At 38.6% G+C, this 13,554-nt stretch overlaps 1 protein-coding gene across 1 annotated transcript in view; it reads left to right on the top strand.

The window, feature by feature from the left end:
* Nucleotides 1-10,882, top strand: part of LOC128738758 (hyaluronidase Tab y 2.0101-like) — a 40,463-nt gene extending 29,581 nt beyond the window's left edge. The window contains exons 5-7 of the mRNA XM_053834111.1: nucleotides 1,240-1,447; nucleotides 10,408-10,496; nucleotides 10,560-10,882. Of these exons, the coding sequence (XP_053690086.1) occupies nucleotides 1,240-1,447; nucleotides 10,408-10,496; nucleotides 10,560-10,677 (415 nt within the window). The 3' untranslated portion in view covers nucleotides 10,678-10,882. The remainder of the gene's footprint in view (nucleotides 1-1,239; nucleotides 1,448-10,407; nucleotides 10,497-10,559) is intronic.
* The last annotated feature ends 2,672 nt before the right edge of the window (nucleotides 10,883-13,554 follow it).

Genomic DNA, 13,554 nt, shown 5'->3' with positions numbered 1-13,554 from the left:
TGCACACAAGGCTGAAGAAAAGATGTCCCAACTAGTAGTAGAAGATCTTGCCAAGGTCCGTAAATTTCGGAAACTGCTCCACGTTAGATTTTGGTTTACCAAAACCCTTGTTAAAGGCACTTAGCTTTATTAAAAACCCTGCTAAACTGCTTAGGTCATCTTGTGGAACCATAACATTGGCGCCATTGATCTCAGGATTTTTCAGATTATTAGAGTTTTAGAGTACTTTGGAGGAGTCCCACATAATCTCCTTCTATGGTTAGGTAAATTTCCTAGTTTATAATTTCACCAGATCGATTATTCCAATATCGATTATTCCAATATGAACTTTCTAATATGCTGCTGTAACAGTTTTAACAGTTTTTGTTAAATGGCACTCTGCTTTATGCTGAGCTCATGTCAATATATTTCATGTTTGCGAATGTTTGCCTCAAAATAATTACTCTTATGTTCCAACTGTATGAAATTTAAATCAAAAATTCTTTATGCAGGAATAAATAATTGTGCTCGCCGTAACAATAAATTGTTTTGATAATTTTAATCCGTGTTCATGAAATGCCTCCTGCTGGAAGAGGATGCACCGCAATATAGATCATTTTATTTGTGAAATTTCAGCATAACTGCAAACTGATGTCATATGTTTGCTGAGTGAAAAACAAAACGTTATGTGCTATACATATACAAACTTGTATGTGCTACAACTACAGAAAAATAAATCACAACCATTTTTTTTTTGCTCTACAATGCTCGAGAGTACAAGAAAGCCTCCAAGCATACAGTTTAGATAACTGTGCCTTATTTTCTTGGCAAAGATTCTAAGCGCTGCAGCCACCTGCAGTCATTATTGCACCATTCTGTTTAATACAAAAATAACTCAACTTCCAAAGTTGTTATAACTAGGTAGCTGGAACGGATAATTACGCAACAGTACTCCTATAGCACAGTACACCTGGGTCCATAAAGACACCCTATAAACGTTACTCATTTCCAGCAGAATCGTTCACGTCCAGAACTGCTAAGAAACAACGAAATGCACTTTACTGTTGCGCTGTTCTGGGCTGAAAATTCAACCTCATTCTGCACTGCAGCATAACCCTTGTAGTTCGAACAAAAAGAAATCAATTCCGGCAGCAGAAGCATACAGAAAAAAAACCGACGAATGCACAATCTATCTATTTGTGTTTATTCATTCAGGTGCTATTCTTCTGCCCATCTATCTGGTGTACCCTTCCTTTTCAGAATTCAGTGGCTGTTTGACGGTTCGGACGTAATCTTTCCGTCGGTGTATCTCCGGGAAAAGCTCAACCCCGGCGACCGGCAGAAGCTGGTGCGCGGTCGGGTGAAGGAAGCCCTAAGGGTTGCCCGCCGGGCGAAGGCGCAACCCAAGCCCCGAGTGCTGACGTACATTCGGTACGTCTACACGGACAGCATCAACTACTTGACGGAGGTAAGCAATCATCATTTATTTTGCTTTATTTTGTTTTTTATTTTGCTCTGTGCGAGGAGTTTCATGATATTTATGTACCCACCTTGAGGAGGGTGGGAAATTGCGTCCGACGAGTGCAGACATGAATGGGTACGGTAAAAATATAGAAGGAGAACACCGCCGGAATTATTAAACGGACTTTGTATAAAAATATTTTTAAATTTTGTTTTGGACCGCACCAAGTTTGAAAGTTTGCGAGTCGGATCTAATTCCGTAAATAGACCCATGTTCAAACTAATTTTGACTGCGACAAAATGGTGGTAGAACAAAAAACTTGAAACAACAACTTCTGCACAATAAAAGAATTTAATTATCCAGTTTGCATTGTTCGGTTCCCGTTCAGTTGGACGACAGAAAAACTTTTTTGAAACCGTAGGAAAAAAAACTTCCTCTCCGATTGGAACAAACCGTCTGGAAAACATTGTTGTTTCATCTTCACTTGGTTCTTTCAATCGGAAACCGAAAAAGATATTGCCTTACAAAAAAGGTTACGCGATAACCGTGACCGGGGGGACATAATTAAAAGTTATCAGACTGAACGGTTCCGTTCAGCCGCAGAAATTTTCGTAATGACGGTCTTCTTGGAATTTGATGATGTTTTATAGCAGAGTGGTGAAACTCAACCATTAACTAGGAAAAAAATAAAACATTTTAAAATTGAGGATCCGTTGGAAGGTGCGTTTTAACTTCTTTACGGTTAAGTATCTAACGAGTTCGTTAATTTGACGGAAGAGTATTTTGAAATACGATTCGTTTTTTTGACTAGGTTATGTAAAACTAAGTGCAGATATAGATTTACTAAAAATGATTGGCGGTTATTATATGCCTGCAAATTGTGACGTTAGGAAATATTTATTCACCCAAAAGAATGCTTCTATGCTCCTATGATAGATTTACCCATCATATTGATGCCTTTGATATATGAAACTGGTTGATGTTGAAGCCAGTTTCGTTAGTTTGATAACAAAATAATTAGAGAAAGAAATTGCAAAGAAATAATTTCTTTCCAATTTTAGTGCCGTGATTATGGTTCCATATAATTGAATGTCTAAAAATAAACAGATGGAGGATTACAGTTACGAAATGTTGGGCATGAATTGAAATCTGTAAATAATCGGTTTTTCTCATAAATAAACAAAAATGTTTTTTTGGCATAAATAATCAAGCGTCCTTTCAGTTGTCCTCGAGATACTTTATCTAACAACACTTACTTCTCACTATTTACTGCTCAGTACTCACTTCTCATTCCTTACTTCTCGCTACTCCTTTTCACTACTCAATTCTTTGGCATTCACTACTTTCTCATCGCTTAGCCTGTAGCTATTCATTTCTTATTGCTCTTTATACATTACTCGCTACTTGATTCTTGATACTCACCTATCATGCCTCACTTCTCACTACTCATTTTTCACAAATGATGCAGGTGACCTGGGGTCGGAAACGCCAATCACCCGTATCCGAGCTGACATTGCGAGGAGATAGAAATAGAAGTTACGGTAATTAAATGGATGACCGCACTGTGGTCCCTCAACCTTTTGGTGTGGCCTCCTCAATCTCTTATTGAAGTCTTTTAATCTCTTACTGGTAGGGGAACTGTGGGTAAGACGAACAGGTTAAGAAGAACAGCTAATATAATACAGAGAACTTATGATTTATAAAATCTAAATGCAGTTTACTTCAGTTCAATATATTGTTTTCAAAAGCAGCTAGTGAAATATTTAACAAAAAATGTTTTTCAATGTGTATTTTGAGTATTAAAAATGGTCCGAAAAAGTGAACTTTTTTAGTGCTGCGGGTGAAACGGACAATGTGTGGGGGTAAGATGGACAGGTATTGTAAATCGCCCCAACTGAGAGCATATTATTATTTTTGACCCTTAACAAATTGAATACGTAAAATTAGGTAGTGCAGCGTGCAAAAAATGAAGGGGGCAGTCCACCCCCTCCCAATAGAGGCAGCCAATAGGAAATTGTTTGGCAGCGGCAATATGAACAAGCATTCCAAAAACTGTTTCAGGCCTGGCCGCTGCTAATTTGTTTGAAGTTCACGTTTGCCGGTTAAATTTTCATTTATATGCTTGAGATATCACTAAGAAGCAAAATCAACCATTTTATTATAATATGTTCATTGACCATCTTACCCACACTAGCAGTTGTCCATTTCACCCCACCATTATACATTTTTTTAAAGTGTTCACATTTTTTCATACGCAAATAAAATTACGTATTATTTCAATGCAGACGTTGCTTGAAAAGGTGATCAATCGAAATACTTCATGCTATGGGCAACATTTTGGAATTAAACCACTCAAAAAGCTTAATTTCGATGGAAAAAAAGTTACATCCAGACGCAGTATTTTTTCCAATTTTTAGTTTTTCTGCACTTTATCAAAATTGGAAAGTTCTAAATGATGATGGAAACGTTCAGACATCATGAGATAGCAAGATGGTTGGATGCCCATCAAAATATTTACGAATTTTAGTGCTTAACTAGTAGAATCAACCACCTGTCCGTCTTACCCACCCTGTTCGTCTTACCCACAGTTCCCCTACATGCAGCGCTCGTAAAAATTGACAGCGCTGCATGAAGGCGAATAAACAACGTATTCAGGGCAAACAGTTTTACCGCTGGTAGTATTCTTTCATCTGTCATCCCACGGACATGACTACTGAACTGCTGACAGTGTTTGTCTTTCTCAGTTTTCTACCCTTCGAAACAATTCTTTCATGAATTGCAGTGCTGAATCAATGTTCGACCAACCTGTCGTTCAATTTTCTTGCTCTTGCCTAATATTTTATATCTCAACGTTTAGTTTTTTAAACTGACTGCTTACTATGATAAACCAAAACCTAGTGGAAGGACATTAATTAAAACTTCGGAGTAATTACATTAATTGTAATTTCGTTTGCCGTTTTCGGCAGTTCAGAATAAATGAATGACTCACATTTGATTTCATTCACTATTGTCCAGAATGAATGCATGTAGAGAACAACACGAACACGAACGCAAGTGATTCGCTTGCTTCACTCGATTTTTTTTAAGTGATTCGCTCGTATCTTTGGTTTCAGGTTGGCAATGCCGAGTTCATTTCATCTGTCCTAGAAACTGCAAAGAATGAGCTGTAGTTTGCAGTATATTGCATGCACAGGCGTATTGCAAAAATAGAATATGAAATTTTTAAGCATTGACTGGCACTGTAGTAGGAAGTTTTTTAAATTTCTTACTAGAGTCTCTACAACCCTTTACTAGAGTCGCGTCGATCTCTTACTGTGACTAGTACTGCTGTGTCTGTACTAAGACGTTCATTAATTAATTTTCTCCATCTGACTGCTTTAATCTTTGTTTATCTTTATTTATACCTTTCGTTCTATTTCGCATATCATACTTTCTCCTTTCAACCCTCCTTCTACGCAACTTATTACTCCTCACGTTCTAGTTCTCTATGCCTCTTATATCTCTCCAATCTCTCAAAATTTTTTCTATGATCTCTCTAATCTATTATTAAAACCACGCTAACTTCTTACTGCGGTTTCCAACCTTTACTTTCTTTGTTTTCGTTCTTCAAATGAGGTCTCTTCAATCTCTTACTGGTGTCTCCTCGAACTTTTAATGAGTTCCTATCAATCTCTTACTGGAGTCTCACCAATATTTAAATAATCTTTTGCTATCCAGTAAAAAGCCAATCGGACGAAGTGGAACTGATGCAAGCAAATAAGGTTCGCTTATGTTGGAGAACGCCGGACCGACAATTCATAACCCATATGAGGTGCACGACGCTAGGCATACGGATGTTAGGCATAATGAACGGCAGGCTAACGTATGATAGGCATAATGGAAGTTAGACAAAATTTAAAAAATTTCGCTTTCCTACGAATACGTATTTGAGTCACTCATCGCTGCGTCACAATACAATGAGATCCGGGGCTGCCCATTTAACATAAATTCATTTGGCATAATGCTGCTTGGCATTACGTTATTTGTCATAAAAACATCGGCATAAATATAAGGCACTATTTGGCAGTAAAAACATATGGCTTAACAATTTTTTGGTATAATTCCGTGAAAAATGTTTTTTGATTTTTCACAGACGATTCAGGGATAGACGGGCGCAAGAGAGGGTTGCTGGTGACCCGCCGCCGGAAATGCCGGCCGCTGGTGGGACAGCTCCCACAGATCTCACATCTGTCTAGGTTTATTGACTGTCCTAGGTTTACCGACTTTTATTACTTTTCCCTAGCCCTCGCATCGACTTATCGAGTTGGTACCGAACGGTCGAATAACAAATAACCAAAATCCAAATGGCCGAACTTCAACAACAGTCACCAATGGCCGAAATTGTATTTCATAGCCGAACCCTTATTTGACCGAATCTTAAAACACGAAAGACCGAACAACTATGTACTTGGGCAACATCTTGCCGAAAACTCGAATAATATTGATAAAAATAATGTTTTTACGGTCAATGCCCTAGCAGCACAGTTGTTATAGAGTAGTTGAGGTGACTGTTATATGACTAATGTAAGCCATAAATAAGTTATTTCAACTAAATGTGGTAGAAGCGTGTTAGCTGGGTGTTATTAGGCCATTACAAATATTTTATAAAGTTTTTGTCCTACCGGTGTTCGGCCACTGAAGGGGAGGGGGGGCGAAAAAAACAAAGTGAATTTTTTAATCGAGCAAAAATCGTTCGCGTGTTGTCTGTATAGTTTGTGATCTTACTGCTTATTTTGGTAATTATTTGTAGTACAAATGGTAGAATAAAGATGATTGATTCAACTTCTCAACCAAACTCCCAGTTTTCCCCCAAGCTTTTTCCTTCTCTTGACTTTCAACTCTCTCTCTCTCATTCATTCATTCATTCATTTTTCATTCGCTCATTCATTCATTCACTCACTCTCTCACTCACTCAATCACTCACTCACTCACTCACTCACTCACTCACTCGCTCGCTCGCTCACTCACTCACTCACTCACTCACTCACTCACTCACTCACTCACTCACTCACTCACTCACTCACTCACTCACTCACTCACTCACTCACTCACTCACTCACTCACTCACTCACTCACTCACTCACTCACTCACTCACTCACTCACTCACTCACTCACTCACTCACTCACTCACTCTCTTTCTCATATACTTTCTCTCATTTACTCTCTCATTCATCGACCTGGATGACCAAAAGGTTAAAGGATCACAAATAAAAATAAACAAACAAACTCTCTCATTCGCTCTCTCTCACACACACACTTACTCACTCTCTCTGACTCTTTTTTTCTGTCACGCTCATTCTTTCTCTCACTCTTACTTCCATTATCTCTCTCACTCGCATTATCACTCCCATTATCTATCTCACTCTCCCTCCCATTATCTTCTCACTCTCGCATTCTCCCTCTCTCAGATACACACTGCCTGCAACACGTCTTAATTCTTCACATTTCTTTTGTGTTACTTATGTTCAACCTTTTCTCGATCCTTATGTTTTTTACCTTCTGTTTCTTCTTGTTCTAACAGCATAGAGCCAGAGTGGTTCCTGTCCTATCACGAATTCCTCTCCATTGCACTCGGCCCTTGGCTATTCGTTACTAATTCGTTGGGTGTCTCGACACACGCAAGTCGCCTTCAACGCGGTCGAGCCATCTACCACGTTAGGCCCTTCTATTTTTGATGCCGATGGGGTTCTTCAATAGAACGGATTTCACTGCATAGTCGTCCGGCATTCTTGCGACGTGGCCGGCCTATCGTAGTCTCCCAATTTTTGCCAAGTAATCTCTCCAAGTAGTGCATGCAGTTCGTGGCTCATACACATATGCCATTCTCCGCTTTCCGTTTGTACTACGCAATAAATAGTCCGCAACACCTTTCGTTTAAATACGGTAAGTGCACGTATGTCCTCCATGAACAAAGTCCTCAAGTCCGTAGAGGACTACCGGTCTGATTAGCGTTTGATACATCATCAACTTCACTGGAGCCTCCGCTGTCCCAAGGTTACTAATAATGATGTCTAAGTCATCTGTGAAGGCTAGGAGTTGGCTACTTTAGCTGAAAATCGTTCCGCTCGTTTCGATGCGCACTCGCCGGATCACACCTTCAATAGCGATGTTCAATAACATTCAGGCAGTCCATCCTGTTACCGCAATTTTCTGCGCGATTCGTAGGTACCGAAACACGCACGTAGCATGTCACTCGCTCCTGGATAGTTTTGATCAGTCGCGTCAATTTGTCTTTAGACACATTCTCATGCATCTGCCATAGCTGGGGGCGCTCGACTGTATCATACGTTGCCCTGAAATCCACGAAAATATGATGCGTGGGCACGCTATAATGTTTTTTTTTTCTTTTTACTTTTTTATCGACACGTTTACTTTCTCATATCTCTGCTCTTTTCTCTATTCTATCATTCTTTTTCTTAGATTTACCCTTCCTCCCGAGTTTCAATTGAATTTTGTATCTTGGTTTTGCTTACTGCATAATTTTTCCCATCGAAAAAATAGTTATAAATTTTCTTCAAACTTATCTTTCTGGATTGCAAAATCAAAGCCTAGGTGCTATATTCCGTTATCGAAACTTGATCTTCTGTTTTTTATGCGACAGACTTCGCAGCCAGCTGTTAGGGACAAGTGCAGCGCCAGTTGCTACGATCCTATTGACTCTAACAGCTTCTCCCAGCCGAGATTCGAACATACGACGACTGGCTTATTAGACCAGTATCATACCTCGAGGCCAACTGGGAGGAACTGGAAATGGAATATGGTTAAAATTGAGTCAAAAACATCGCGAGGGTAGTTTAAATATGGATTTTATCAGTAAGCCCATGTTTCATGAGAAAACTACATGGGATGGAGAGAAACATTTTGGAAATTTTCAAATTTATTATTTTAAATAGCAATTCTGTACAGTTACATATTTTTGTTTTTAGTGAATAAAAATTAAAAAAACCAAGCTTACCGCGTTACAAAATGTGAATTAGTGAGAGATTTTTATAGTCTTTTTTCATGTACAGTAAAAACGAAAGAAGATTTTCCATGGTTGCTCGGTTGGTTTGCTTGTAAAACTTATCCCAGTCATTTTGTCGTTATTTCTATTAGAGTTTCCATGGCAATCTCTCGATTTAACTACTTCAGAGATACAGCGGTGTAACCTAACCCTCAATTTTTATTCACTAATTTAGATATTTGAATGTTGAACTTTTCGAAATTTATGCTATTTGAGCACCATCAAAATGAATTATGCACTCTCCCATGAAAATGTGAGCAATAGGTATATTACCATATAAGGCAGGAAGTAATATCATCTCTCAAGTAGGTTGCCAAGTGGTTGGTACGCGCTTGACATTTACCATTTTAAATTTTACTTCCCTCCTGGCACATCCAAACACACACATTCCACCCATTCCATTTCGGATTATTTCACCAGCAGCCAAACGATCCTGGCTGTGACAGAATAAAAAAAAATAAATACCATTGTAATGAAATCCCGTCTATCACACGCGACATTTAACAACGCGCTCGATGACGTTTCCACCGCTGATTCGTGATTGACGGAGACACCCACGACGGACAGTTTGCTTTTACTATTCCGGAAATGTTATTTGGGATATACAAATGTGTTAAAGTAGAAAGCATTTTCATGAAAGATTTTCTTCTAAACATTAAAAATAATAAGCTTTCCTTTAAATTCTGACGGAGTAGCAAACTGCATTAATGTTTGTCCACTCCTAAAGGTTTGAAAGTCAAGCTCAAGAGTCCATCCATCTTCTGGGATAACATAATTATAGAGACAGCTCTCCTGGAAAATACAACAATGCCTGCGTTCGAGCCTACATGCAACACAATAGCCCGTCTCGTGTTTCAATTAGCCGATTTTTTTTTTCATTTTTCAAGTACAGCTTCCACCGAACTAAATTGAATAGATTTTTTCCTAGCCTGCGCTACGATCCTGTTTTTGCCAGCAGCCATCACACAATCTTTTGAATTTTCACATTGTTGGGAACACCATATGATGCCTAGGCTGATGTGTATCAGAATATGCTGCTGTATACAGCGTATCGTAATAATTAGTCTCACAACTTGCATGCATTTTTACATCAACAATGGATGAAGGACTCTGCTTCTCTCGTTCGTTCCATTCACAAATAAACAATAACGAACAAACTTTGCTTTCACGCTCCCGTTCCCGGAGCCAGTGCCTGCAAGCTGCAGCAAACACAAGCCAACAAACACTATGCGATCCTATCTTCAGTCAATGGTTTGGAAACTCACTGCCACAGTACACTTTTAATGAAACTTTTCAACATTTGTGGATAGATAACATTCGCAACATAAGCCAGCTATCTTGCTTCCGATCCATGTTCATGAAAACTTCTTCTTGAAATATTCCCAGGGAGATAGGGAATATCCGAAGACTGAACTGAAACTGCATTACTTGGAATGGGATTAAGATTGTGGCAGCGCAGCAGTACGAAACCAAGCGAACGAAGGATGCGTTCTGCTTTCTGTCAAGAATAATTGTTTAAGATTGTCTACACCATGGAGAAACAGTGACAGCCTGGGGAGGGGGAAGCCTAAAGGGACAGGACGAACGGAATAATTTAGGGCTGTCTTGTTTTGCAACCCACATCTTTCGGTGAAAGGTTTCCGACAACCCTTTTCTCCTATCGAATTACGAACGGTCGGCCGGTTGAGCTGCATTTGCGAGGAGCGCGTGGATGAAATTCGCGCAAATTTGCACGAAGCGCACCTTTCTGTACCGCAATCAGCAAGCAATGGCGTTCCACATTTTGTTTCAACCCATTTTGCTACTGATATTAAGACGAGACAGGGGATTATGTTTTATTATTTTCATTTGATTGATTAAAAATTTTAAGTGCTACTTTTCCGAACAAATATTCAATAAGTGCATTTATTTTTCTTTTCACAGTCGGACTGGATCAATGCCCTGCACGCAATGAAGCAGTTTGGATCTGACGGAGTCATTCTATGGGGTAGTTCATACGATCTCAATTCAAGGTAAGTTAATAGATTAATAAGATAAGTCGAAAGAAAAACTATTAAATTTATCTCCCATTGCAGACAAAAATGTACAAATTTCAAAACTTATTTGGACAACACCCTAGGTCCAATCCTGCAATCCCTCCAGCAGCGATACTTCGTCGAAGCTCTGAAAATAAATGAGGATCTCCAAACATGAAAGCACAGGTCGAATAGAGAGAGAGAAAAAAACCAACAGCAACAGTATTCCGCCAGTCGAAAAAATTACCTACGCCGAATGTGATCATGCCAATTCCAATCACCAAATGTATAGTCTATAAGTCACCTAGGGTTAATGCAAACGTTCAACTTTATTTATTAGCAGCAGGCATCTTTAAAATAAAATTTCGCGTGAGTGACTTTGAGCCGAAAAGTTTTCCAATAAAAGAAAGCCCCCCGGTAAAGCTTCTCGAAATACGGCACGCGTGTCATATTCATCAATCCATGAGAAAGAAAATGAATCCATAGCAGCATCGGAATGCGAGTCACTTGAATCGGCTCTAATTCTGGCAAACGTATGAAAATTGATGCTGTTTCATATAATTCATCTAATATATCACGGAACCGTTGTGTCGGGCGAAGCAACTTTGGTGGGCAAGTAGCTGACTCCATAAATTTTGCGTGAAATTTGTTCCAATATTCTATGTTTTATGCAATCACTGCACTCAGGTAACACCATGTCGTACATCAATATACGAAAATGATCGTAAATAACTTTTAACAAATTCGGAATCGTAAGTAAAGCTGAACAAAGTGCGCCCAAGTTGATTTTCAATCGTATATAATGATGATAACTGACAAATCAAAGCCTACCGAGCAAACCACCAATCGTATATCAATGTATGAAAAACATTTTAAATATCTCTGAACACAATCGCAATCGTCCACAAGGCATATTAAATCGCGCCCTAGATTATATTCATTCGTACAAAATGATGACAAACGACTTACCTTCGATTTTCGTTACAGAATTGTATAGCGTTATGGAAGAAATCATGCTGAGTCAGATCTCATCGTATACAAATACTTATGAATGTGAATTGTTTACACATAATCTGGAGTACGCATATCGCCTCCAAAATCGTGCACACGTCGGTTTTGTGCATCTGATACGAATTTTCTAGAAATATATCGGTATATATTTCTCATTTGTTACTTTGATATACGTACGAAAATGTTAGCTGGGTAGGTGCTACATTACGTTATCGAAACTTGACCTTCTGTTTTTATATGACAGATTTCGCAGCCAGCCGTTAGAGTGCAGGACAATTGCAGGGCCAGTTGCTACGAACCTATTCACTCTAACAGTTTCTCCAAGTCAAGATTTGAACATACGAGGACTGACTTGTTAGACCTCGAAGTCAACTGACAGGTAATAATTACTGACACATATGATATTTTGCACAGAATTGTATAGCAGTACGGATCGAGTCGCGCTAAATCGGATATTATCGTATATAATTACTTATACAGATGAAACTCGTATATTTATTCCTCGTACGGATATGTCAGTTTTCCGCATCAAATACGATTTATTAGCACGCATATCTGTACGTAATGCTGATTTTTAACTTTTACATACATATAAAAATGCTAGCTGGAGGATAGGAGGAAGCTTACCAGACCCTAAGGTCTGGTGGAGTCCGTAGTAAGCGCGACTTCCGGCAAGAATACAACTGCGGATTTCTCTGCTACTCACCATCGAGCCAAAGGATACAAATTCATCTACCACCTCAAGCTCGTCTCCAACGATTCAACCCTTACTATCTACTCAACCTAGTGATGGCAGATCTATGGATTTATTCGTAATTCTACGGATTTAGGAATTTTCTACGCACCTATGGATCAAGTGCTCGTATCTACGAAATTTCGTAAACTTTACAGAAATTGTTGAAAATTTCTTTCTGTTACAACGTTCTTGCTCTATTTGCATTAATTAGCTTTAGTTTTTTACGCGACAATCAAAAACTGTTCAAACCTTAAGAAAACACAGCAATAAGGCGACGACAAGAAATCTAAAATACGAAGAAAAGACGCCGTACAGACAAAAATACGACCAAAAAAAGAAAACGTTATGAGAAGATGGCAAAAATACGGTGGAAAGACGCTAAAACAGTGAAAAAAAAGGACAAAAACATAACCAAAAGTGGTTTAAAAAGCGTCAAAAGGGCGACGAAACATGCTCAAAACGACAATGAAGGAACGATGAAAACAGAGAATAAAACGGTAACATTTTTGTTGTGTTGACAACTGACGAAAAATTGACAAAAACTTGATGAAGTGACAGCAAAAAAGCGGAGAAGTGATGACAAAAGTCGAATAAAAGATGACAAAAACGAAGAAAAGACGACGGTAAAACGCCAAAATAGCAACAAAAAGGCGACTAAAACGGCCCAAAGCAAGAACAACAATGCGACAGAGAGATGACAAAAAGATGACGTACACGAAAAAAAAGATAACAAAAAGATGACGACGACGAAAAGGCATCGAAAAAGCAATACGAAGACGAAAAGAAGCCAAAGCAACGCGTCAAAACATGACTAAATATGACAAGGTAAGCAACAAACATGACAAAAAGACGTTTAAAAGTGTCAAAATAAAAATGACGAAAAATAAAACTGGCAAAATCCGATGGAAAAGCTACAAAAATGCAAAAGCAGACTTCAACAAAAACGACGAAAAAGAGATGACAAAAGAAGGTGAAAAGGTAGAAAAGGTACCGGAAAGACAACAATAAGATGACGAAATAACTTTAAATAGTTGTAGAAAAGCCGATGCAGAGACGATAAAAAGACGGTAAAACAGAGACAAAAACAATTAAAAATCTTCAAAAAGGCGACAAAACACGTAAAAAAGACTACTAAATGGCGAATATCCGTCAGAAATACAACGAAGAAACAGCAAAAAGATAGCTTTTTGTTGCATGGACAGCAAACCGGATATTTATTGTCATAGAACATAGTCGTAGAACGAAAAGACAACAAAAAACGAAGAAACGATAATTAAAAACAACCAGAAGAAGACAATAAAAACTAAG

This window comes from Sabethes cyaneus, chromosome 2 (genome assembly GCF_943734655.1).
Source record: "Sabethes cyaneus chromosome 2, idSabCyanKW18_F2, whole genome shotgun sequence".
Taxonomy (NCBI): domain Eukaryota; kingdom Metazoa; phylum Arthropoda; class Insecta; order Diptera; family Culicidae; genus Sabethes; species Sabethes cyaneus.
This window is presented reverse-complemented; position numbering and strand designations above follow the sequence as displayed.